This window comes from Simochromis diagramma, unplaced genomic scaffold (assembly GCF_900408965.1).
Source record: "Simochromis diagramma unplaced genomic scaffold, fSimDia1.1 OVJJ01000344.1, whole genome shotgun sequence".
NCBI lineage: Eukaryota > Metazoa > Chordata > Actinopteri > Cichliformes > Cichlidae > Simochromis > Simochromis diagramma.
In genome coordinates, this window is record NW_024387375.1 from 15,163,290 (window position 1) to 15,190,862 (window position 27,573).

General features: G+C 44.1%; 1 protein-coding gene, 2 long non-coding RNA genes and 1 pseudogene across 4 annotated transcripts; 1 reads left to right on the plus strand and 3 right to left on the minus strand.

Annotated features, from left to right (window-relative positions):
- Window positions 1-150: 150 nt before the first annotated feature.
- On the minus strand, window positions 151-5,961 carry LOC120719978 (annotated as a pseudogene).
- On the minus strand, window positions 2,178-4,989 carry LOC120719470. The gene is made up of 7 exons (XR_005692697.1): window positions 4,714-4,989; window positions 4,463-4,615; window positions 4,125-4,347; window positions 3,494-3,617; window positions 3,137-3,244; window positions 2,916-3,031; window positions 2,178-2,774 (listed from the first exon to the last, which is right to left on the minus strand). It is a non-coding gene; the product is annotated as an uncharacterized LOC120719470 (long non-coding RNA).
- Window positions 5,962-9,006: 3,045 nt separating the features above from the next.
- LOC120719471 lies at window positions 9,007-25,417 on the minus strand. Its single transcript, XR_005692698.1, has 3 exons — window positions 25,405-25,417; window positions 24,385-24,388; window positions 9,007-9,292 (listed from the first exon to the last, which is right to left on the minus strand). It is a non-coding gene; the product is annotated as an uncharacterized LOC120719471 (long non-coding RNA).
- Window positions 16,696-25,768, plus strand: LOC120719469 (arf-GAP domain and FG repeat-containing protein 1-like). 2 transcript variants are annotated; one of them, XM_040008655.1, is made up of 3 exons: window positions 16,868-17,329; window positions 17,577-17,671; window positions 25,630-25,768. In XM_040008655.1, the coding sequence occupies exons 1-3, from the start codon at window positions 17,122-17,124 to the stop codon at window positions 25,687-25,689; spliced, it is 363 nt and encodes a 120-aa protein (XP_039864589.1). In that variant the 5' UTR covers window positions 16,868-17,121; the 3' UTR covers window positions 25,690-25,768. The 2 variants fall into 2 exon arrangements, 1 of the variants encoding a protein (XP_039864589.1); XR_005692696.1 differs by lacking the exon at window positions 25,630-25,768 and having other exon boundaries at window positions 16,696-17,299; window positions 17,577-17,805.
- The last annotated feature ends 1,805 nt before the right edge of the window (window positions 25,769-27,573 follow it).

Genomic DNA, 27,573 nt, shown 5'->3' on the forward strand with positions numbered 1-27,573 from the left:
TTTCATCTTTGTCTGGAGGAATTGTCTCTTTTCTGCTTCTTTGTGCTCTCCAAATACTGAACAGACCCCGAAGTAAAAAAACAACAGAGATAACCAAGAAGTAGCTGGAATACACGGTGAACTGCAAAGAAGAGTACATGTTTAAAAGGTTAATGACGCTAATGGACAAATAAACAGTGCTGCTGTACATATTTTGTGATCTGATGGCTTACCTGGGGAATGATGGCCAGGCCTAGCCCTCTACTGTCAACTACAACAGACGTGATAATCGTCTGTAGAGCCAGTGCTCCAAAGGTATTTGCCCCAAAGACTAGTGCATATCTTTCCATTGAGAGATCAGCTGCAATCTGATACCTGCAAGCATAGAATTTGTCGTAATCTAAAGGTTGGGGAAGGGTTTTTTTTAATTTTTATTTTTTTAGCTTTTTTGCTCTTATATCTGCAATAAAAATCAAACTAAACTGTGGTAAAGTATAACCCTGATGTGACTTGACACTCTTACATTGCTATAGTTATCAGCATCATGTACAGTGACTTGAAAACGACGTAACCGCTGTAGCAGACCCAAATGTTGCCAGTGAAAGTCATGAGGAACAGTGAAGCTGCACTCAGTCCAGAGAAACCACCCAGGGCCAGCTCTCCCCACTGCTCCCATCTTACCTCAGTAAAGCCTATCCCGTAGGCAGTGGCTGCACCTGGAAAGCATGTACACGTGGGATAAGACAAATTAGGACAGCTGATTAGGTACTGAGAAATCTTATGTGTCCCTGATAACTTCCATTTGATTTAGGGAGGGGGGGAAATGCCATCTAATGTTGCTTACTTAAGAGGTTTGAGACTGCCTCCACGCCTCCGTTGTAAATGCTGAAGTTCTGAGAAGGCTGCACATGCTCCCACAGCACCTGCGCAGTATGGTGTGGGTATCATTAGGTTGTTCAAGGATGTGTGTGTGTTTAATTATTTCTGTTTAAAATATATATCTAAAATGCCTTTTATTAACACAAGAGAAGGCTTCAGCAGCTACAAGGCACTACTTGTTCACTGCAGGTAAACCCATTGTAAAGCAGCCCCCAGTAGCAATTTGGATTGCTGCAGTGATTCAGATGCTTTTACAGCTCACATTTTTGTTTATGCTGCCTTCATAACTGACCTGCACATAGTTGACAGTCTGGTTATACCCACAGGTAGCCATTGCCCACCACACAGACCAGTAGAGCAGCTGTCTAGAGGAATAGCAGTGGCGGAAATCCCTCCACAGCTGGAGGAGGACTTGGCCGCAACTCTGCGTAACGATAGATTCCTCAAGCTTCTCAGCATCAGGCTCTCCTTCTCCACTCTCCATTTCACCTCCTCCATCTTCCAGTGATGCATTTATTGCGTTTGACTGTTCTGCTGCAGTCTGTCTCCCACGTCTTTGATGAAAGAACATGCTCTTCTGTGGCATTGGCAAGAAGAAGGAAGTGAGGAGAGCGATGGCAGTGAGAACCAGAGTGAACACCAGGATGTTGTTGTATGACATGAGGTCAAAGCTGACAAGCAGCTGACCCAACACGGAGCCTACTGTATACCCCAGGAGCTGGACACTGCGGCTGTAAGAGGTGGCCTTCCGGTATCTCTTCAAATCTATTACACTGTAATAAAGCATATTCAATTGGAAAGAAAGATCAACATTGTGATATTATTTCTTCCAAACTGACCAGAAACATGCTTGTCAGACTCTCACAGCAAAGGATCAGACTCACTGTGCATGACAGCTCGGGCCAATGATGTCTGTTAGATTGTCAGTTGTTTAGTGCTTCTGTACAGTGAGGGTCACGTCTCTATTTCAGAATAATTAATATGCAGAAAACACTAAAAGTTGATTGTCTTCCAATATTCTAGCATAATTAAAAAACTTTGACTTTGTAAGTACATATTATTAGTCCTAATGCCAGTATGATTCTTCATAACTCCTGCTCCTGAACTTTAAAATTGACCTGATGAAAGATAATTTACAGTGGCACTCTGTCAGGATCATTCTGACTGTAAGATCACTGTATTAATCTGAATCCTTCTGAAATGTGCTGTGAATGAATGCTGATGCAACTCACTGTGGAAAAGCTGTTAATAAAATGAATCTGTGACACATGCAACACATTCACAGAGGAAGAGGACACAAAGGGAGGACACGCAGAGGCTGTGTTGAAGTCAGAAATCCAAATCTTTATTAAAAAACAGGCGGCGGTAACAAACAGGAAGACAAGCAGTCCATCAAACAGTCTACAGGGTCAAACATACAGAGAATTCAAACAGCAGTAAAAAATAACTGGACACTGAAAAACTTAAAGCAATGTGAGACGCAATAAAAGGAAGCAGCGCAGTATATTCACTGAATTATCATCAATTACAAAAGAGAAAAACGACGATTTCTAAGGATTATTTTCTTAAATGCAGTTAGAGTGTGGCTGGTAAAGATGGAAACATACAGAATGTAAACTGTGTGAGTTTGTGAACTTTGTTAGTAACAAATGAGGTAAAAACCCAAAACAGACAAAACACAGAAAGAGGCTCTCAGTATTCATTAATAATTAGAAAGAAACATTCTGGTCGTGGATTTTTACAGTCTTAGTTCCGCTCGCTGTCATCATTATAATCATCATGATCAATGGCGAGGTCCTGAGGTGGGCGGGGCTGTCTCTGGTGATGTCACCATGAAGGAACAGCATCTGGCACGTGTTGCTGAAACATCCCAGTACACTGGTGTAGTTTCCTCTCCAGCTGTTTGACATGTGACACTTGAACATTAAGGGGAAGAAGAAGAAACAGTGTTAGGTCAGGTGACCACATGGTTTCTAAAGTAACTGACAGGAAGTAACCAGGCCGTCAGAAATGGATGGATGTGTTTAGAGTTACTGGAGTTGGGTAACTCTACTTACCAAAAGCAGCAGCACACAGATGAAGGATCAGATGCTGAATGTTGCAGGAACATGCTCATGTGTGGTGGTCATTCAGTGCTGCAGGTTAGACAGTCCAAGACTGATATGCTGCCCATCTGAGAGTTTGAAAACACACATGCAAAGATTTATTTTGTGTTACAGTCAAAGTTGGATGTTCATTTTTGTCCTTTAAAAATGTTTGTGTATTTGAAAGCACTAACATTTAAGGATGACTCTGATCGTCTCCTTTAAAGGGGAGACAAGTGTATCCACTGATCTACGTCACTTTACCTGGATGATGACTCCTCCCCCCTCACTCAGAAACACTCCTAATATAACCAAGCAAATAAATAATATTGAAGATTTACTTACATCATTACAAAAACAGCAAAAACATCTCCCTTTGATTCTATTTCTCCATTCCTGCTGAACATCAGGCAACAATATCTCAATAAATCACAGTAAAATGTAAAGCACATGTTTTCTCTGCTTTGTCTAACCTCTGCAGAGCCTCTGTCAAGAAAAACATAACTGTAGCATAAAACAATATACATTTCATAACACGTCACTGGACAAACCTCGGTCAGTTGATTTCCTCTGTGCAGTGCAGACGAGCATCAGTCAGCAAGTGACTGCTGTGTTCTTCTGAGGAACACCACCGTCTCTCCCCACCGTCCCCATCTGTGAGCACAAACTGCTGCTCTGCTCTGCCAGCAGTAGGATCACATATCACACACCAGGGGTGAAGAAACATCAGAGCTCAACTTTGGTACTTTGATTAAACAGATCAAAAGCAGCTCTTAGTTTCAACAATCAGCAAACATGATACCAAACTGATTCTGTATGAATAAATATGGTATTTTCATACAGGTGTCAAATTAATTTATTAAAACTAATACAGATATATGTATATTTTTTTGTATAATTAGTTTGCCATTATAAGTATATATATATATATATTATTATATAATATATATTATATATTTATTATATATTTGTTCATTTAACAATTGCAACTGAAAGAAATTCAATATTGAACAAAATATATGCTCACATTCTGAGCATGCTCAGCACGCTGACAGACTTGAAGTTGCTACAGATTTTAAGAAGTGATAATTATAGGGAAGAACTTCTCTTTTTCATCCGTTTAATCAAACATTTGATGCCTCAGCTGTCTCAGTCCTGTAGCGTTCTGCAACTACAACTAACCTGAGGCTTGGATTTGGCTGCAGGTGCCCCTGTACATCCTTCTCAGCAGCACACATGTGGGTACCATTTAATCCCACTTCTTCCTGAGCTTTGCTTCATCACAAGACCAAAGGTGGCATCCCGTGTCAGTCTTATCATCATCCAGAAGAAACATTTGAAGAAACATCATGGAGAAGAAACATTTACGCGCCTCCTGGTTTTGTTTTCTGATCCTGCAAAAAGACTGAGGACAACAAAGCCCAGAGAACACGAGATACACAACATCCAACATTCAGACTCAACAGCCTCCATAAATGAAGAGCACCAGGTTGGTTCAGTTATAGCAGATATGAACATACTTCACATTACTGGGTATGAATAATAATGAGGAGGCAAACTTTGAAGATGCAGAGCATGATGTCCCATCATCAGACTGTAAACAAACATCCACCAGGCTTCTTTGTTGCCAAAATTGATGATTCTCCTATCAGGGATCAGTAGAGTGTATTAACCTGTGGTATAAGCAGCAGTCACTGAAATATTACTCTTTCAGATAAGAAATCTAGCACATAAAAGCCAGGGTGGGAGGGATCTCTGCAAACTGACTTACCTCTGCAACTGTGAAGCTCAACAAAAATCTGACTCTCCAGTCACAGACAAACAAAACCTCCAGCTGGGAGATAGAAAACGCTGTCTGGGTCTTGCTGGATGTTGCTGGTCAGAGTCCCACATTAGCAGAGTGCTTCTTGGTCCCACTGACCCATGTGGACAGCGACTGTGGAGAACTGTTCTGGAAAACAGAGAAGAGAATTAAAATAACAAAAAGCCAAACAGGATTTCCACAAAGACTCTCTTGGAATCAGCAATCAAAAAATCACTGGTTCATATTTCACTATAATATGAACAGGTTCCTCAACTGTACGCAGTTCAGATCTGATTTAATTTAATTTCCTTCACACAGCACATTCGTTCCAGGCTGACAGGTAACATAGAATTAATCTCAGGTAACATGACTCATAGTAGAGTTTCAGTAAGAAAGATTGCAGGCTCTAATATTATTACCACAACAATCCAAGGACACACCAACACCTCAGGTTTGTAGAACGATTTAAACAACTGTCTTCTGAATATTCAATTCAGGTTCACAGTGGGAGGGGGGGGGGGGGGGGGTGGTGATGAAGAGCATAACACACTGAAACACCACTACAGGCATGTAACGCAGCCAGTCAGTGAGAAGGAACACCGGCACTAGTACGGACAGATAGGAGTATGTCCACACTGGGAAAATCTGATTGTTGACCTGTCAGGGAAAAACTCATCAAAGGCAGGAAATGCATGACTTTATAGCAAATGATTAAAGGTTTTAGAATCTTGATTGGATTTTTATCACTTAGATATTTTTATTTTTTAAAGATGCCGGTTCTCTCTCTGCTATGAATCACCAGCTTGTGTGTGCATGTGTGTGTGATTATTTGTCATTGCAGCATGTACAAAAGAGCAAGTTACCAACTTTTTCCACCATAAGGACCGAAAAACTGAAAATCATTTCTTTTCTAAGTCTGTTTTGATTGAATTACACTATAGCCTTTCTAGCTATATGCCATATATACCTGCTCAGTTGTCAGATTCTTATCTGGTCCTGTCAAAAATGGGATGAGAAAAGGCTCCAGCGGTTTAACTGTGCTGAAGAATCCATAAATGCAAAGCAGAATAGTGGGATACTTCCAGTCTGATCTCCACTTCTTCACTGCCTCCATGTTGGCTTTCCTGTTTCATGTGTGAGTGTGTGATGGGGGAAAAATACCTCACAACTCTCTAGGCATTTTGTTAATCAGCAACCTGGTCAAAGAGCAACACAATCTTGGGTGACACTCGAGCACAAGCTGAGATAAAACGTTGATAAATTAAACAGGTAAGCACCCAAAACTCTGGACTTTAATACCAATCAGAAGTAACTGTTTTATTGTGTTGTTTGTCTTCCTGTCTGGGTTGCAGATAGCAAAAATACACAACACATAAATGTTTGCTTTTCAGTGTATAAACGTTTAATGTTTACACTTTGTAGTGTTTAAGAAAAGCATATTTACAAGGCTCTCGTTAGTTAATTTGCAGCTGTTTAAGGTAAATTAGTTCCAATCTTCCAAAAACCTGTCAGGCACTGACACAGGTCAGAGACGCTCTGCAGCAATCACCTCCTCCACACACTCAGGTTCCTTGGCTTCCGTGTGCCGGGGACAGGGTTGTTCACACAGGCGGTGTAGGTTCCTCGGATCAAAAAGAGCAGCGATATGACAGCATAGTAGCTGCCGTAGATGATAAACTGCAGAGCAGAGACACGACACATAATCCTAAGCATTACTAGAATTATTTTATCTATGCTATGGCAGTGAACCACCTGCATCAAATAGACCTGCGTGGAACAGCTAATGATAACCACCAGGTGTCACTCTGTCCTCACATTTCAGTGCTTCAGTTAAGCAGCAGAACGCTGAAGGGGCCATCGGGTTCTTGACTTTGAGTTGTTGTTAAATCCCCGTGTGCTGCCATTCAAATACGCAGGTACCTGTGTCACGATGTCCAGCCCCAGTGCAGCTTCATCAACAACTGTGACTGTAATGCAGAGGTGGGTAGTAACGAGTTACATTTACTCCGTTGCATTTACTTGAGTAAGTTTTTGAAAAAAAATGTACTTTTAAAGTACCTTTTTTGTGCGATACTTTTTACTTTTACTTGAGTACATTTGTGAAGAAGAAACTGTACTTTTACTCCGCTACATTTGCAAAATTCGACTCGTTACTTTTTAAAAAAAATAATTAGTTTAACACATTAGATAACATGCCGCCAGTGGAGTTTCCCAGTTTGAAACTGTGGCGGGCAGAGCGGCCCAAGCGTTTTGTGGCGGAGGCGGGGCCCCGGGCGCGGCTGCAGAGGAAGAGTGGTGCAGTGGGCTCAATGGGGCGGTACGGGAGACGCCGGTAAGAACAGCTGATGGTGGTTATGGACTGACGATGGTTTTCCCTCCCCTGTTTTATAGTGAGACGGAGAGCGGTGGCGGGATGAAAAAACGACACACGTCAGCTGGGAACGAGCTGTCAGTCTATGTGAATAGCATAAACCTGTGAACGTGTGAATAATGTGAAAAAACCTTTGCAATAAAAACCTGCCGTGGGCCGTGTACCTGCGCCTCGTATATTCCACACGTTTCAAAGTAGCAGACATAATAAAAGTCTGCAAACACAGAAAGAGCTGTGATCAAGCTATTTATTTACTGCGCCAACACACATCAAACATCACAGTTCAGTCATGTCAGCGCTGCCACAGAAGTGGTGCTCCTCCTCCTTTATGCATTCCAAGGAAGAGGGAGGAAGTTACAAACTGATCCTACCACACTTCACGTGTCTCGCTATGAAACCTAACGGATCAATGGTTGTGCTGTTTTGTGGCCTTATCAGCACCTGTAAAGGGAGTTGTTTTCTCAAACTGCTGACGCTGAAGTAAGTTCATCTAGTTTTAGAAACTTTCACTGAACAGTAACAGTGTCACAACTAAGCATATGCATAAGCACTTAAATACTTTAAATGAGAATAACAGAACATTTCTATTACAGAGGCTAGAGCCTGTCCCAGTAGTCATAGGTAGAGCACACCTGGACAGGTCACCAGTCTGTCAGAGGACTAACACAGAGACAGACATCAGAGTAACAAATCTATTTAAAATTAATGTAAGTTTGCTGCAGCTGTATGTATGAACATGTGTTTCTGTGCTCACAGTCCACCTCTCAGGAACCTGCAGTCCACTTTTAGTCAACTTTAAACAGAGCTCACAAAAGGCTGATGTGGCTGGATCAGTAGTCTGATTTAAGTACGATACCTTTGGCCAGGGATTAATCTGGTGCATCGCTTCACTGCAGTCTTACGTATTTTCCCCACACCTGAATAAAAAATACTGATATATACAAATAACAGCTTCAGCTGATGCAGCCTGACTCAATCCTAGATGTTCAGCACACAGAGACACAGAGGTGCCGTTTAAAGTTTAGTGATAACCTGAGTCACTGATCATTTACAGTATTACAGAGTCTGGCAGTCTTTGCATGATGTCCACGTCACTGTAAGTTTCTAGCTGACTCTCAGGTGTGACAGGTGTGCCAGCAGGAAAGAGTAATAATAACCTGCATCCTGAGGTTTGTCATGCAGGATTAAAGGAGCCAGGCTTTGTTCACACAGCTAGGATTGTATTTTACACTGACCCTGGGTCAGTATAAGTATCATACAGTTTAAACGAAGCACTGAAACTTGCACATATTTATTACAGATGCACTGAAGCTAATCGAGATATTTGCTGTCAGTCTGTGGCTGCGATTAAACACTTTACTGAAAACTTTATTAACTAGTAACTTCATCAGTCATGACAGAAGCTAATATTTCTGTGCTAACATCGTTTAAACAGTAACAGCTTTACTCCAATATAAGCTAACGTTTACACCGTAACTTTAAGCTAGCACCATAAAGACGGTAAAACACGTAATAACATCTACAAATGCATCTTAAAGCTGTTATATTAGCACTCGGTGTATTACTAACATAACCACATTAACATTACTGACACTCGCTGACTTTCAATAGTCATTCTATAAATGCTGTCCGTTTAAATGGTCTTACCTGTACACACTGCATATCCACCGGATTCCAGCCAGAGTGGATTCTGGAGTCTTCCACGCTCCTGTTAGTGATCCTCCATCTGGATGGATGAGAACAACCTTCTGAACAATCTAGCAGGAGATGGCCCATATCTATGGGACTGATTTGTGCTAATAACGCCCATTGTATGGACTGATAACAGCCGAAGCGGGTAAATAAAGTCACCCAGTAGCTAGCTGTGCCATTACCCAGCATACACCACTCCCTCCATAAATGCAATAAACGATACAAAAGTATTGTTCTACCTGTTTTTCAGGTAGTTGTTTACATTATATAATTTATTGTGTTCAGTATACGTCACTACAAAGTGATTTCGGAAATATATAAATATACGGACAACAGGCTCTTCCGCGGCAATCTCTTCAATCGGAGGACCCTTCACGTCAATTCCCGACGCGAGGGGGGTACCCTGCGCGTCCATAAGTGCAGCAGAGGGAGCCTGACCATGCGTCACACGTTTGACGAGTTGGGAGTGAGAACGTGTTGAAACTGCACACCTCTGTATGAACCGATCTCCTGGCTCCAGGAGGATATCTGGATCATTGAGCTGCGGCCGCAGCTCAATGCAGCAGCTTCGGCAATGGAGACGCTGAACATGGTCCATTCGGACTCAATGTCCCCAGTCTCCCTCGGAATGCTGTTGAAGCTCTGCCGGAGGTGTGCGTTGAAGATCACGCGGACTGGGGCCTCTGCTAGATGTTCCCAGCACACCCTCACTACGCGTTTAGGTGCACCGAGTCTGTCCAGCGTCCTCCCCCGCCACCTGATCCAACTCACCACCAGGTGGTGATCAGTTGACAGCTCCACCCCCGTCTTTACCCGATTGTCCAGAACATATGGTCGCAGGTCTGGTGATACGATTACAAAATCGATCATCGACCTACGGCCTAGAGTGTCCTGGTGCCACGTGCACTTATGGACACTCTTATGTTCGAACAAGGTGTTCGTTATGGCCAAACTGTGATTTGCACAGAAGTCCAATAACAAAACACTGCTCGGGTTCAGATCAGGGAGGCCGTTCCTCCCAATCACGCCCCTCCAGGTCTCGCTGTCATTACCCACGTGAGCATTGAAGGGACTCTAAGAAGGCTGGGTGCTCTGAACTGCCATTCGGCGCATAAGCGCAGATGACAGTCAGGGCCCGTTCCCCGACCCTAAGGCGCAGGGAACAAGCCCTCTCATCCACCGGGAAAAACCCCAACGTACCGGCAGCAAGCCGAGGGGATATTAGAATACCCACCCCAGCCCGCCACCTCTCACCAGGGGCAACTCCAGACTGAAACAGAGTCCAGCCCCTCTCCAGGACACTGGTTCCAGAGCCCAAGCCATGCGTAGAGGTGAGCCCGACTATATCTAGCCGGTACCTCTCAACCTCACGCACTAACTCAGGCTCCTTCCCCACCAGAGAGGTGACATTCCATGTCCCTATTGCCAGTCTTGGCAGCCGGGGATCAGTCCGCCAGGGCCTCCGCTCCTGGCCGCCACCCGGCACACAATGCACCCGACCCCTATGGCGCCTCCTGCGGGTGGTGGGCCTGTGGGAGGATAGGCCCATGTCTCCTCTTCGGGCTGTGCCCGGCCGGACTAACGGTGTGTTCACGCGATGGACGCAAACAAAACGCCCCAAACGCCCCTAATTTGACGCGTGCACATTCGCGTCTCAACGCGTGTCCAAGAAAAATCCATTGCGCGTGAAAATATCATATTTTGACGTGCGTGAACCGGAAATGTGGGAGAAATGTGGGAGGAAGTTGTGCCAGACCGGTATCCTTGCAAGATGGCAGCTGTCGAGCTAGCGCTTCAAGAGAGAGTGTCCCTTCTCTATGTACTGTGGAGAGCAGAGCAGCGGCGTAAAAGACGTCCTTGCCGTACCTGGGTCCATCAGGTCCTCCAGAGGCATGAGCAGTTTGGTGAGTTTCACCATTTGCTCCAGGAGCTGCGCCTGGATGACGGCCAATTCCAGAGATATCACTGTCGGCCAGTTTGAGGACCTGCTTTCCCTCGTCGGTCCCAGCATTGCCCGCCTAGACACCAATTACAGGCGCTAAATCCCACCTGCAGAGCGCCTGTCCGTCTGCCTGAGGTTAGTAAAAGTGTTTAATACGGTAGTCCTTTATTGATACCTGTGCTAATATGCTAAACCATCCATTTATACACTACTAACATGGATGTGGTATGCTAACAGTGAATGCTGTCGGTGTTTACTGATAGCAAACTGTGGTACAGAGACGACTGTTTATAATATTTCTGGTGATACTCAGAAGCTCTCATCAAGTCCCGATTTAATTCGATTTATGCTGTTATCAGTGTTTGCAATGATACCATGGCTGTGGTGTCACATCAATGTATGCGCTCGGTGTTTGCTGATATCAAACTGTAGCATTAGGACCACTGAGTTAACCTTTGTAGTGATACTCACTCCTTTTTATTTAGAACTGGTTTAATTCTGGGATAGTTGAATATTTGTATATACTGTAATCCCTGCAGCTGTCAGACTCTATAACAGGGCTCACCAGCCTTTATTAAAACAGAGTTAGATAAAACTGTGAACAGTTTGGTTCATCTTTAGTTACATGGTTCTATCTTGATAAGCTATGTCTTATCACAGATTAATTTTTCAAAAATATTAATGATTTAAGCAAGGAAAGGGCTAAATGTCAACATACAACTCTTTATTTCTATTAATGTCTTACTTCATTCCTACCTGATTGACATGTTTAGGAATTGTGAGTGATTGGCACACTGTAGTGGCAAAAGTTGCTGCCAATCAAATTATGATATGTTAAAGTTAAAACAAAACACAACTGTTTTAGATATTATCTAATATACATTTTGTAATTATCCTTATAATTACAAAATGTTTTATGTAAGATTTAAGTTTTGTGATTTAAATCTGACATCACAAAAGTATTTTGGAATTTGAATAATGTATTTTGTAACTGCAGTACACATAATACTAATTTTGAACAATTTTGTACAGGTTCCTTGTCACCGGGGACTCCTTCACGACCAAGCATTCAGTTACAGAGTCGGTGTGTCCACGGTGAGCCAGATCACCCCCCAGGCAGCGACGGCCATCTGGGACTGTCTAGTGGACAACTTCATGGCTGCGCCTTCACCTGGAGACTGGCGGTCCATCACAGAGGGATTCCAGGAGCGCTGGAACTTTCCTCTGTGCTGTGCAGCTCTGGATGGGAAGCATGTCCAGACAAAGGCACCCTATATATCATATAGGAGACACACACATTGATATACACTAAATATTTATTTAAGTTCTTTTTTGTGGTGCCCAAATTTATGCACCTGCTTGATTTTGTTTAAACAATTATTGCACACTTTCTGTAAATCCAGTAAACTTCTTTTCACTTCTCAAATATCACTGTGTGTGTCTCCTGTATGATATTTAACTGACATTTTTTTTTATTGTAACAACCAACGATTTATACAGGAAAATGATGGCTATTAACAAGGTTGCCCAAACTTTTGCATCCCACTGTATTAGTATATTTTGTCATTAGTATAATATGAAATAAATTCTACATGTGTCAAGTCGTGTGCCAACATTTGCTGTGTAGTAGAACTGAGACATTAGTCATTATAAAAATTTATTTGAAATAATATTAAAATTCTCAAACCGAAAAACATTAAACATAAATATATAAAATATAAGAATTTACAGAGAGACAGGAATAAAAAGGACCAGCTGCTCTCCAGAGCAGGAACAAGGCTGAGGAGGAAATGCTCAATTGGAGACTGGTGTGGACTCTTCAGGGATACCAGGATGGCCAGCTCCAGCGCCGATGGACCGTCCTGGGACCCGTCCCTCATCTGCCTCGGAGCCGTCCTCCCCTGTGGGCTTGTAAAACAGCACAGAACACAAAGAAATGAGAAGACTGCTACTAGATTTTAATTTTAACATTGAAAAAAACAAAAAAACAAAAACAGGATATAATCAGATTGGTTGTAGATATTTAGTAAAGGTGATCAGAAGGCAATCCCACCGACTAAAAAGGTATCAGTGCTTGCTGTACATACCTGTGGGTGCAGCAGCAGGAGCTCAGGGACTGGGGAGCCAGGAGAAGCAACTGCTCTGCTGCAGAATCAGTTGGTTCTATCAATACAGTATTAAATGTTAACAGGTTGAATATAATAATCGTAGAGTAGACAGTGGTCTCTCATTTATTGCAGCAGGGGTTCTCAGAATAACTAGCCCCTCGCCACGCACTTTATACACTGTTTTCTCCACACACATGAACATTGGTCACAGTTCTCACAATTGATTCTCAAAGTGCAAACCTTTGTAGATTGCAAAACGTAAAAGTATTATTATGCCCCGGTTTGTCTTCATCTGCCCGCCACTTTCGTGCGCCTTTTTCCCTCGCGGTGCAGGTGTGTATTTCCGAATAAGGGTCATAGTTATGGGTGTTTTTGTGCTGTTTTTTCTATTGGACGTGATGGTTATCAAAACCAAAAGTGATAAATTTGGCAAGCGCAGGAGACACGACACGAAGGAGATTTGTCAATCAGGCTGCAGAATGCAATGCTGTACGGTGCAATAAAAAAAATCAGCGAAAAAGTGAAGCAGTGACGGATGAACAGCGGGACCACTGTGTGCTGTTTATTAATAAACAATAAAATATATTCCTAAATGACAACATGGATAAAAGCAGAACGGTATTTGTACTTCAGTGGGAAAATAGCGGTGGCTTGCTAGCTTTTGTGCAACTTCCCCGGGTCAGTAAAAAATTTCAAAAGAGAAATGAATGAACTTACCAGGTTGCCCGATCTCTTCACATATCTTCCTCCAAGCTCAGTCCTTTTTATTCCTGTCTCGGTACAGAAAGCAGCTGGTGTCGTACAGCTCCGAGTTGTTTGCTACTGCATTGATTAGCCTTCCCCTCCATTGAAGTATGAAAGGCTTTGGCTGGATCTGCCCCTTTGACCTAGGTCACACCCACGTCACCAGGCTCCTGATTGGTTGTCGCGGCGCGATTTGACGCTGGAGTTCAGATTTTTCCAACTCGAGCGGTAGACGCAAAACGCGCGTATGCACAAAATGCAACACAAAAACTGACGCGCGTGGTTTTATTCACGCGTCAAACACGGCAGACGCGCTACACTGACGTGCGTTTCACACGTTTTGGCGTTTTCACGACGCAAATCTGCTTCTGAATTTTCGCGGGACCCGCAATCGCGTGTCATCGCGCCTTTCCATTGACTTTACATGTAAACCTGACACTCTATTCGCGTCCATCGCGTTCGGTGTGAACACACCGTAAGGCCCGGCCACCAGACGCTTGCCCTCGGGCACCCTCCCCGGGCCTGGCTCCAGGGCGAGGCCCTGGTAACCCTATCCCCGGCAGGGTAAACTGTTCCCTTGATGTTCTCTTCATAAGGGTCTTCTGAATCGCTCTTTGTCTGCTTTTAATAAATGAGGTCAGACCAAAACAAACAATATGTATTTCACCCTGACTGATGTAGACACATTCACGCTGTTACAGTCGTTTGACTGGAACATCTTGTAATTATTATTTTTAATCTAAAATAACCCGCTCTAACACCAATCTTACCTACAAGAGAGCATGCAGCCTCCACTCCTCCGTTGTAGATGGATGATGTGGCAGATGGCTCTATATGGTCCCACATAAGCTGGATGTAGTCTAAGACCTGCACGTAGCCAGCTGTGGCCAGAGCCCACCACAGGGACCAGTAGATTAAATGTCTGAATGGTGATAATTATTACAAGAGATTATGATGATGACTGTACAGCTACTTCTACTGTTTAAAAGAAGTACCCTATGAATACATTATAAAAATTTGGACCAATTAGTAGTAATCCCAGGTGTTAATTAAATGCAAGTGGGCACTCAAAGCATCTTAGTGATTTAAAAAAAAATATTGAAAGAAAATAAATGCCTGGAAGAGTAGGACTCCCTGAAGCTTTGCCAAAACAGATGAACAGTTTCTCTGCTGCAGTAGCCAGCACTGCTATTATATTCCATCTTCCCTTTCCCCGAGCCTTCTCCATCCTTATCCGTCACTGAATCCTTTTCTCCCTGTGGCCCCTCTTGCTGGCAGTCTACAGCTGCAGCCCTTCTTTCCCTCTTGAAGAACATGCTTGTCTGGGCATGGGCAACCAGAATGGACGAGAAAGCCACACTCACATTCCCAGGGTAATAGAGACGCAGTTAAATTGCCACACGTCATTGTCAGGCCCGTTGTTACATATTTGATATCATTCGTCCAGTGCAGGTCCTGCGCGGACCAACTGTGTGGGGTGATGGAGCACCTCTTCAACCTGAGCCTGAGGTTGGGAAGAGTCCCACAGCTCTGGAAAACCTCCTGTGTTGTACCAGTGCCAAAGACTTCACGCCCCAAGGACCTCAACAGCTACAGGCCGGTGGCTCTGACATCCCACCTGATGAAGACCCTGGAGCGGTTGGTCCTGGCTCAGCTTCGGCGCCTAATAAGCTCATCACTGGACCCACTTCAGTTTGCCTACCAGCCTGGCATTGGAGCGGATGATGCCGTCATTCACCTCCTACATCGTTCCCTCGCTCACCTGGAGACCGCTGGGAGCACTGTGAGAATCATGTTCTTTGATTTCTCCAGTGCCTTCAACACCATTCTTCCCTCGGTTCTAAAGGACAAGCTGGTGAACTCTGGAGTGGACCATCACCTCACTACCTGGATCCTGGACTACCTCACCGACCGACCACAGTATGTGAGGACTCAGGGCTGTGTGTCGGACAGGGTCGTCTGCAGTACGGGGGCCCCACAGGGAACGGTTCTGGCTCCGTTCCTCTTCACCATCTACACTGCAGACTTCTCCCACAATTCCACCCAGTGCTTCCTGCAGAAGTTCTCTGATGACTCTGCAATAGTCGGCCTCATCACTGATGGGGACGACAAGGAGTACAGAGGTCTGACCCAAGACTTTGTGGACTGGTGCCAGCTGAACTACCTCCAGATCAACGCCAGTAAAACCAAGGAACTGGTGGTAGACTTCCGCAGGCACAAGCATTCTCCACTGCAACCACTGAACATCCAAGGTATGGACATTGAGGCTGTGGACAGCTACAGGTACCTTGGTGTTCATCTGAACAATAGACTGGACTGGACTCATAACTCAGACGCCCTCTACAGGAAAGGGCAGAGCAGGCTGTACCTGCTGCGGAGACTCAGGTCGTTTGGAGTGGAGGGCCCACTCCTGAAGACCTTCTATGACTCTGTTGTGGCTTCTGCTATCTTTTATGGCGTGGTCTGCTGGGGCGGCAGCATCTCTGCTGGGGACAGGAAGAGACTGAACAGGGTGATCCGAAGGGCCAGCTCTGTTCTAGGATGCCCTCTGGACCCAGTGGAGGTGGTGAGTGACAGGAGAACGGCGGCTAAGCTGTCATCCCTGTTGGACAACATCTCCCACCCCATGCAGCAGACTGTGACAGCACTGAGCAGCTCCTTCAGTGGCAGGCTGCGGCACCCACGGTGTGGGACGGAGAGATTTCGCAGGTCTTTCCTCCCCACTGCTGTCAGACTCCATAATAAAGACTTTAACTGATCAAGCACACACATCCATACGTATGCAATAACACTAAGTGCAATAATCCTTTCTGTCATCGTTGTATTTTTACTCAGTTGTATATAGTATTTGTATTTGTATTCTATTTTTATCTTATTGTATATTTATTTTATTTTATTCTACTGTATATAGTATTTTATTTTATTCTATTCTGTACAGTTGTGTACTGTATTTATTCTTTGATTCAATCCTTTTGACTGTCCAACAACCCCAGTGCATAAAGGTTATCTTATCTTATCTTATCTTATTAGTGCTTGTTTAAAGTTCAGTTCATAATTTTCTTTCTTGTCATGCATCAAATGTTATTTTTCATATTATTGTGGTCAAATACTGTAGCCTGTATCACTTTATCAGCTGTAAACTATGTGTGTATGTTTTATTTTGTTTTTCTTAAATCACTGATAGAATTGCTTGGTTTTTAGCTGGCTGTCTGACACATTTTGGTCCCAGCTGTTGCTCCTGTGTGTTCACCAGAGATCAGACACTGCCACTAAACGTCTGATTCTGACTCCCTCTTTTCTTTTTTTCTACAGCTTGTGTGCAGACACTGTTATTGCATGTGTTTAAACTATCCAAATAAAAAACAAAACAAAACTGAGATTCTGACAATCCCAGCACGACACACAATACTGAATTGTAGACGTTTTTGCCCAAAATGAGTCACACTGGGTTACAGAATCGCAGCAATAGATCAAACCAAATTTTGCCTATTATGTGTTGAGCTTTTGTTGGTTCCTAAATGTTGCTGTTCTGCTATTTTGCAGCACCATTTGGCACAGGCTCCATGAGTATGCCAGCTGGATTTGGGAATACTGCAGCCTTCAACCTCCCCACCAGCTTTAGTGGAACGTTCCAGCAACCCTTTCCTGGTCAGGCTCCCTTCCCTCAGCCTCCCGCGTATCCCCAGCAACCCAACGGTGTGTGTCATGTAGACAATAATGGCTATGGTGAGATTTGAGCTGTAGTTGTCAAGTGGTCGTCTATAAAATGTTGAAGACTTTTCTTCATGTAATATTTGGTTCACTTTATTAACCCTGACGGAAGAGGTCTTATTTGATTTGGTAATATTATTATTGTTTTAATTATATTTATAGCTATATGAAAATAATATAGAGCAAGCTAGATAGATAAATGAGAGAGAGAGAGCGATCCATGTCCATCATGTAACAGTTGAAATCACATTATGTCTTTCAGGTGGAGGATTTCCAGCCTTCGGCCAGGCCAAGTCTGTTGCAACTCCTTTTGGGCAGGCAATGGCAGGACCTATGGTCTCTAGCAACCCTTTTCTGGTTAGTCTGGTGGCTATGTGCTATAGTCTCCTGGATCAGTACTGTGCAAAAATCTTAACTCATCTTTCATTTCTTACAGTGGCTTGCAAAAGTATTCGGCCCCCACAAACATGAATCAATTTTATTGGAATTCCACATGAAAGACCAATACAAAGTGGTGTACACGTGAGAAGTGGAACAAAAATCATGTATGATTCCAAACATTTTTCACAAATAAATAACTGAAAAGTGGGGTGTGCGTAAATATTCAGCCCCCTGAGTCAACACTTTATAGAACCACATTTTGCTGCAATTACATCAGCTGGTCTTTTAGGGTATGTCTCTACCAGCTTTGCACATCTAGAGACTGAAATCTTTGCCCATTCTTCTTTGCAAAACAGCTCCAGCTCAGTCAGATTAGATGGACAGCGTTTGTGAACAGCAGTTTTCAGATCTTGCCAGAGGTTCTCGATTGGATTTAGACCTGGACTTTGGGCTGTTCTAACACATGGATATGTTTTGTTTTAAACCATTCCATTGTTGCCCTGGCTTTATGTTTAGGGTCGTTGTCCTGCTGGAAGGTGAACCTCCGCCCCAGTCTCAAGTCTTTTGCAGACCCCAAGAGGTTTTCTTCCAAGATTGCCCTGTATTTGGCTCCATCCATCTTCCCATCAACTCTGACCAGCTTCCCTGTCCCTGCTGAAGAGAAGCACCCCCAGAGCATAATGCTGCCACCACCATATTTGACAGTGGGGATAGTGTGTTCACAGTGATGTGCAGTGTTAGTTTTCCGCCACACATAGCGTTTTGCATTTTGGCCAAAAAGTTCCATTTTGGTCTCATCTGACCAGAGCACCTTCTTCCACATGTTTGCTGTGTCCCCCACATGGCTTTGTGGCAAACTGCAAATGGGACTTCTTATGGTTTTCTGTTAACAATGGCTTTCTTCTTGCCACTCTTCCATAAAGGCCAACTTTGTGCAGTGCACAACTAATAGTTGTCCTATGGACAGATTCCCCCACCTGAGCTGTAGATCTCTGCAGCTCATCCAGAGTCACCATGGGCCTCTTGGCTGCATTTCTGATCAGCGCTCTCCTTGTTCAGCCTGTGAGTTTAGGTGGACGGCTTTGTCTTGGTAGGTTTACAGTTGTGCCATACTCCTTCCATTTCTGAATGATCGCTTGAACAGTGCTCCGTGGGATGTTCAAGGCTTGGGAAATCTTTTTGTAGCCTAAGCCTGCTTTAAATTTCTCAATAACTTTATCCCTGACCTGTCTGCTGTGTTCATTGGACTTCATGGTGTTGTTGCTCCCAATATTCTCTTAGACAACCTCTGAGGCCGTCACTAGTGATGTGACATTCTGTATCGAGGCTTCGAAGCTTGTGTCGAGTAATTGAGGGAGCGTTATGGGAGGAGCTGAAAATGATGACGTCTGAAGCCTCGCTGCCCGGCTGTACCACATGACTGGTTCATGAAGTGGTTCGAACTTTGCCGCGAGATATGACAGCGATATAAACCCCTCAGACTTCATTCAAAAATGTGGGTGTTTGATGGAGAGTTGCGGTTAGTGAGAGTTTGGAGACAGTTTGGAGACAGTTTGGAGGTTTATGAGAGTGAGGAGAGAAAGTCAGGAGAGAATGGAGCCAGCTAAGAAGAGGAGGATGTCCTCCCCTGTGTGGGAACACTTTGGTCTTATTCCTCCCAACAAGGTATGTAAATTTCTACAGAAGATGTATTTTCATAATACTGATGGTGCAATACAATTTATGTTAAGCTGTCTTGAGTTTTGTACAAGGTGAAGTGTTTGCTATGTGCCAGGGAGCTGGGATATAACAACAACACCTCATCCATGCTTAGGCACTACAGAGCTTTGCATGAGAATAAGGGGAACACCGATTGTGGAGCAAGACCAGGTGAGCCATCAAATGCCATGATAATATAGCATGCAGTAATGTTACTAAATGATATAACAATATTATACAACTGTTATAAGTTACGTGTGTGATATTTATATTTGTGCTTTGTCTTTATTGTCTTTCCTCAGGAGAACAATCTCAAATAGATGAAGACCTGGTTAGCATGGTGATTGAGGACTCCCAGCCATTTAACATTGTGGAGGACAAAGGATTCAAAAGATTTGTTAAATCATTAAATCCTAGCTATGTTCTCCCCAATAAAAAGGTCATAAAAGCAGTGAAAATTTAGTTTTTACAGAATAAAATGTGAACAGGCAGGACTGAGGCTCAAAGCCTCAGTGTGTAGCTGTCCATACCTCAACGTTACAAAAGCACAACTACTGTCCACACCCCAACCACACCTCACCTCACAGTAAATGATCATTTCCATTTTAAGCATTTCCAAATAATCATTTTCCATACTGCCAGTATAAATATACACAGTATACTGCCATCACTACAATATACATGTTTTACACACTCCTTTTGTTGTTGACATTTACAGGCTGTGTGCAAAAGGCCACACTCTTCAAATTCATGCCAACTAATATTTTTACGTCCAGTAGGTGTCCTACTAGAGCAAATAAAGCTTCAAGAAGCTTTGCGCTGGGATGAACCAATTGGATGAAAAGCTTCAGTGCTTCATGAAGCTTCATCTGCCCATCACTAGCCGTCACAGAGCAGCTGTATTTGTACTGACATTAGATTACACACAGGTGCACTCTATTTAGTCATTAGCACTCAACAGGCAATGTCTATGGTCAACTGACTGCACTCAGACCAAAGGGGGCTGAATAATTACGCACACCCCACTTTGCAGTTATTTATTTGTAAAAAATGTTTGGAATCATGTATGATTTTTGTTCCACTTCTCACTTGTACACCACTTTGTATTGGTCTTTCATGTGGAATTCCAATAAAATTGATTAATGTTTGTGGCTGTAATGTGACAAAATGTGGGAAAGTTCAAGGGGGCCGAATACTTTTGCAAGCCACTGTAATATCTTGCTTCTAAGCAGCTGGGCATCTTCAGTTCAGTTCTTGTGCCTGAACATTTTCAGATGTTTGTTTAAGCCACTTGACCTGTCAATCATTCAAGTATAAAAAAGGTGACTAACTCAATGCATGACCCAGTGTTTCTACACATAGCAGACAACTTGGGAATGAACCAGAACAGATTATTTAGTTGAATCTGTGAAAAATGCCAATAAAAACATAGTTTGATAGACATAAAATGGCATTTGTGTATGTGTTAGGACAAAAAAAATAAGACAAAAAGTATAATGAAAGTCATGCTGTTAAGAAATGGATTTCTTTTTTTTTCTTTTCTCTTTTTTAAAATCCAACAAGAGCTGACACAAGACATGAGAGCTGACCCTCATCATCTGACGCTTCAGTTGATCCATCAGAAATAGTCTTAGTGGAAGGGTGGCCGACAAGAAGCCATTCTTCAGGAAGCAGTATGTTCAAAAAAGTCAGGAGAGGGTTCCACTGTGTATACAGACATCTGTAAGACGCTGTGGAGACTGGAGCCTACCCCGGCTACCCGTGAGAGGCAGCCAGGCTTTTACAGGGCTAACATGGAGAGACAACCATTCATACTCACACCAATAACTCATGCAAACATGGGGAGAATATGCAAACTCCACACAGATAGTGGAGTCGAACTCAGGACCTTCTGAACCACTGTGCTGCTATATTTGTCACCATGACAATGATCCTAAACACACTGCCAAAAGCAAATCTGAATGGAAAACCACGCAGTGGAACACTATCAGTCATGGATTGGCCTCCCCAGAGCCCGGGCCATAACATTATTGAAGTAGTGTGGAATCATTTTGACAGAAAACAGAACAAAAGTCAGCCAACATCCAAAGAAGAGCTTCGAATGTCCTTCAAGAAGCCTGGAGAACTATTCCTCATGACTAGTTAACGTAATTACTAGAAAGCTACCAAAGAGGGTTTAGTCTGTGTTGAAGAATAAAGGTGGTGATACAAAATTTTGACTTTGGTATATTAGAACCTGTACAAACAGTTATTGACTCATGCTGTATTTTCCTGTGTGTCACAGGAAAAGTGTTTCACATTTGAATAACCTCCTGCACCTGTTGATAAGATAGATAAGATAAAGCTTTATTAGTCCCACACATGGGAAATTTGTTGTGTCACAGCAGAAAGTAGACAGTGCAAAGTTAGAACAACACAAATGAAAGAAAAAAGGTATAGGAGAAGATAAAAAGAATAAAAAACTATATGCAATAGAATAAAATACTACGAGGTGGCTCGAGACTTTTGCACAGCACTTTTGATCTGTGTTTGACACAAAAATAAATAAAGAGACTTCAGTTCTTTGTGTAGATTTTATTGTAAGGGATGGCTTTGTTTTTTTTGTTTGTTTGTTCATCTATCCATCCATCTTCATCCGCTTTATCCGAGGCCGGTGTGGAGAGCAGGGAAATTATTTTACTGATATTGTTAGTAATTATCATCATTACCATTGCATTAATAATATAATCTACAGTATTGATATTGCATTCAGATGTTTAAACAGTGTGTCTTTCAGAAAGACTGAGCCACAGGCTGACAGGAAATTGCAGGTTTGCAGAGTGTGCCTTTTACAGAAGTGAAACCGAAAGCAAAGTCTAAGTGCAGGTTATTCTGAGGAGCTGTTTGGACGAGGCTATGTGAATAACTAGGTTATTCAAATGGTCTTTTATACTTTTATATTCTTTGATTAAGCTTTTAGTAGAGGTTCCTGATTATAACATTTATTCAACATAGTACATATAGTTTCAGTTAGGTTATTACACATAAGGATGAGCCTCTGTCCTGGTAAAAGGTCAGAAGTGCAACGGATGAATTGAGAGAGCATGTAAGGTCGACACACACACACACACACACACACACACACACACACACACACACACACACACACACACACACACACACACACACACACACACACACATTAGTTAGACTCATTTATAGGTGAGAGGTTAGTCATGTTTGTCTCTGCAAAAGAGGAACAGTTTCTTGCAGGATGTGGGGCTCGTGTTCCAGACGAGACAGAGATAATGTTCTTTTAAACTGTGTTAAAAGTCATTGTGGTTTTGATCTGACCTATGTATGAAATGTATCTGACGTTGGCGGGGCGTCATTAAAGTCAAACCCTGATGGTATAAATATCTGCTTATGCTTTGATTAAGTCGAAGATCAATTCCTGTCTGCGAACAGAGTGATCTTCCCACGCGTGTATTTCATTAAAATCAATTGTTTGACCAAGTTCGGGACCATGGCTGTTTGTACTCTCCTTCCTCAATATTAGAACCTTAACACCGGGTCGCGGGGGCAGCAGCCTAAGGAAAGAGGCCCAGACCTCCCTCTCCCCAGCAACCTCCTTCAGCTTATCCGGGGGAACACCAAGGCGTTCCCAGGCCAGCCGAGAGATATAATCTCTCCAGCGTATCCTGGGTCTGCCCTGGGGCCTCCTCCCAGTGGGACATGCCTGGAACACCTCACCCAGGAGGCGCCCAGGAGGAATCCTTGTCAGATGCCCGAACCACCTCAACTGGCTCCTTTCGATGTGGAGCAGCAGCGGCTCTACTGTGAGCCCCTCCTGGATGGCCGAACTTCTCACCCTATCTCTAAGGGAGAGGCCAGCCACCCTTTGGAGGAAGCTCATTTCTGCTGCTTGTATCCGCGATCTCGTTCTTTCAGTCACTACCCACAGCTCGTGGCCATAGGTGAGGGTAGGGACGTAGATCGACCGATAAATTGAGAGCTTCGCTTTTACACTCAGCTCCCTCTTCACCACGACGGACCGGTGCAGCGTCCGTATCACTGCAGCCGCAGCCCCAATCCGTCTGTCGATCTCCGGCTCCCTTCTCCCATCACTCGTGAACAAGACCCCGAGATACTTGAACTCCACCGCTTGGGGCAGGAACTCATCCCCGACCCAGAGTGGGCACTCCACCCTTTTCCGGCTGAGAACCCCATGAGAATCCTCATTCCCGCTGCTTCACACTCGGCTGCGAACCGTTCCAGTGCGAGCTGGAGGCCCTCACCTGATGAAGCCACCAGAACCACATCATCCGCAAAAAGCAGAGATGAGATTCTGAGGCCACCAAAGTGATAGCCTTCCGCCACTTGGCTGCGCCTAGAAATCCTGTCCATAAAAATTATGAACAGAACCGGAGACAAAGGGCAGCCCTGGCAGAGCCCATCACCCACCGGGAACGAGTCTCACTTATTGCCGGCAATGCGAACCAAGCTCTTGCAACGGTTGTATAGGGATCGAATGGCCCATAGCAATGGGCCAGACACCACCTCCCACAGGACACCCCGAGGGACACGGTCGAATGCCTTCTCCAAGTCCACAAAACACATGTAGACTGGTTGGGCAAACTCCCATGCACCCTCAAGTATCCTTGAGAGGATAAAGAGCTGGTCCAGTGTTCCGCGACCAGGACGAAAACCGCATTGTTCCTCCTGTATCCGAGGTTTGACTAGCGGAAGGAACTCTCCTTTCCAGGGAGGCTGAGGAGTGTGATCCCCCTATAGTTGGAACACACCCTCCGGTCTCCCCTCTTACTACTGCCCCTGATCTCCACGCAACATTGTAGAGGCGTGTCAACCAGGACAGCCCTACAACGTCCAGAGCCTTCAGGAACTCGGGGCGGACCTCATCAACACCAGGGGCTCTGCCACCAAGGAGTTGTTTAACTGCCTCTGTGACCTCGGCCCCGGAAATTGGCGGGTCATTCCCCTCAACCCCAGACTCTGCTTCCTCCTCGGAAGAAGTGTCAGTGGGATTAAGGAGGTCCCCGAAGTATTCCTTCCACCGCCTGACAATTTTCTCAGTTGACGTCAGCAGCAGTCCGCCAGCACTATACACAGTGCAGGTAGAGCACCGCTTTCCCCTCCTGAGACGCCTGACGGTTTGCCAGAATCTCTTCGAGGCAGTCCAAAAGTCTTTTTCCATGGCCTCTCCAAACTCCTCCCACACCCGAGTTTTTGCTTCAGCCACTGTCCGAGCCGCATTCCGCTTGGCCTGTTGATACCTGTCGGCTGCCTCCGGAGTCCCACAGGCTAACCAAGCCCGATAGGACTCCTTCTTCAGCCTGGTGGCTCCCTTCACCTCTAGTGTCCACCTTTTGGTTCGGGGATTACCACCACGGCAGGCACCAACCACCTTGCGGCCGCAGCTCAATGCAGCAGCTTCGGCAATGGAGACGCTGAACATGGTCCATTCGGACTCAATGTCCCCAGTCTCCCTCGGAATGCTGTTGAAGCTCTGCCGGAGGTGTGCGTTGAAGATCACGCGGACTGGGGCCTCTGCTAGACGTTCCCAGCACACCCTCACTACGCGTTTAGGTGCACCGAGTCTGTCCAGCGTCCTCCCCCGCCACCTGATCCAACTCACCACCAGGTGGTGATCAGTTGACAGCTCCACCCCCGTCTTTACCCGATTGTCCAGAACATATGGTCGCAGGTCTGGTGATACGATTACAAAATCGATCATCGACCTACGGCCTAGAGTGTCCTGGTGCCACGTGCACTTATGGACACTCTTATGTTCGAACAAGGTGTTCGTTATGGCCAAACTGTGATTTGCACAGAAGTCCAATAACAAAACACTGCTCGGGTTCAGATCAGGGAGGCCGTTCCTCCCAATTACGCCCCTCCAGGTCTCGTTTTTCGTTACCCACATGAGCATTGAAGTCTCGCTCTTTGTCTGGTGCCTCACCCAGGATCAATTTGCCATGGGAGACCCTACCAGGGGGCAAAAGTCCCCAGACAACATAGCCCCTGGGATCCCTGGGATCCCTGGGACACACAAACCACTCCACCACGATAAGGTAGCGATTCACGGAGAGGTGTTTCTTTTGTTTTTTTTGTTTTTTTGAATAACCAGCCCATTGCTCTGGTGAACAGCCATATAGCTAGCATACTTTCTTCTCAGTTAACACTGGACAAGAACCTTAGTACACAGTCTCACTGCGTGCTTCCCTTTTTCGTTCTAGGATGCGGGTCCACCTGCGCAGTATCCAGCTGGAGGCTCTTCCACAAACCCCTTCTTATAGCGGTCCATCATGTCAGCTGCACTACAGGGTCAACAACTGGCACGCTTGCATCTATTGCACTGTTTTTGTTTCACAAGTAGCTTTAAAAACACAATGTTTGTAAGAATTTGTATTTTCTATCGCAGTTTGTCATAAATGGAACAATATGCGACACAGTCGTGCTGACACTGTCGAAGGCTACAAAACAGTGATGGTGTGTGCAGAGGGGGAGGTCGATGCCCTCCCCTTTATTTAACCTGTGAACTAGCCTGGCCTTTACTGAGCCATGTAGGAATGTTTAGCTTATTTTAGAGTTTAGAAATGTGTTAACATAGAATGTAGAACTATTGTAGAGACACTGACACTGCCCTCAATATAATAAAGGCCTCACTGTGTCATGAACTTAGGAGTAGATTGTAGGAGACCCCTCCCCCACTTGAACTGTGAAAGTAAAACAGAGAGGAGTTAATGCTGAGTGGAAATTCCCCAGAGAATGTTTGGGTGGGGGTCTCAACATTTGTAACTGGATAACTGTGGTCTGGAAGGGAGATGGACTTTTATGACCGCAGGGAGTCACGTACATAGAGACACACACCCACAGTGCTTTAACTGTCACGCACACACATCCACACGCACACTCACTCATGTGCACTCACACATACACACAGGTATGCGTACACAGTCACACATGAGCACTCACATAGACACGTGGGAACGCGCACATGTAGGCATTCATGTGCTCGTGCACATAGACACAGACACAGTTTGCAGCACACCGTGGGGGGTTTTATGATGGGGACGCCTCTATAAAGCTGGCTGTAACTAACAAAGGGGTGAAGATTTTGCAGAGGGACACACCGGGGGTAAAACTGATTTCGCAACAGCCACAATGTATAATTGAACTGGTTGAAAACTAAGTTATTGCATACAGTATATCCCATTCATTATGCTGCAATTCTGTACTTTTTTTTTCTTTTAGGAAATTAGCTCTTTGTGCATATCAGTATTTGTATCTAACACACAGAATTTGCTATGACAGAACTGTTGCTTTGAAAAGCTAATGGGTACTGCCAGTTACTGTATTTGTAAAGAACCAAACTATTTGTGCAGGACCCTTTTAGATAAACTGTTCTCACTAAGGAAATGAATATATTCTGTTGTCAAGGTGGGGTTAGGGTTAGGAGGAGGACTAAATGCTACATCAGGGATGGGTGGGGGGCTCGTTTCTCTGTTGTCTCCGCCCTGCTGACAGAGTTGCAACACTTCAAATGACAGTCAGAAGAAATGGCTGATGAACTGAAAACCACTTACTTGCATTGTGTATTAAAAAAGTTTAAGTTAAGGTGTAAATATATATACAGTATATATATTAAAATGAATTTTAAGTAAAAAGAAACGACCAAAGCATTCATTTATATGGATGTGTGAAACATTCTTTTATTGTTTTTGTACAAAAAAAATGATTTCTATTCATCATGTTGAAGTAAGTAATTTAAAGACTTTTTATCTGCTACTTATGAACTAATGTGAGGTCAATTTAGGGATGGGAAACCATAACTGACACACTATAACGCTCTATACGTGGTCAGAATCTGTGTTCTTCGCTGCCTGGAGTTTCATCTTTGTCTGGAGGAATTGTCTCTTTTCTGCTTCTTTGTGCTCACCAATAGACCCCGAAGTAAAAAAACAACAGAGATAACCAAGAAGTAGCTGGAATACACGGTGAACTGCAAAGAAGAGTACATGTTTAAAAGGTTAATGACGCTAATGGACAAATAAACAGTGCTGCTGTACATATTTTGTGATCTGATGGCTTACCTGGGGAATGATGGCCAGGCCTAGCCCTCTACTGTCAACTACAACAGACGTGATAATCGTCTGTAGAGCCAGTGCTCCAAAGGTATT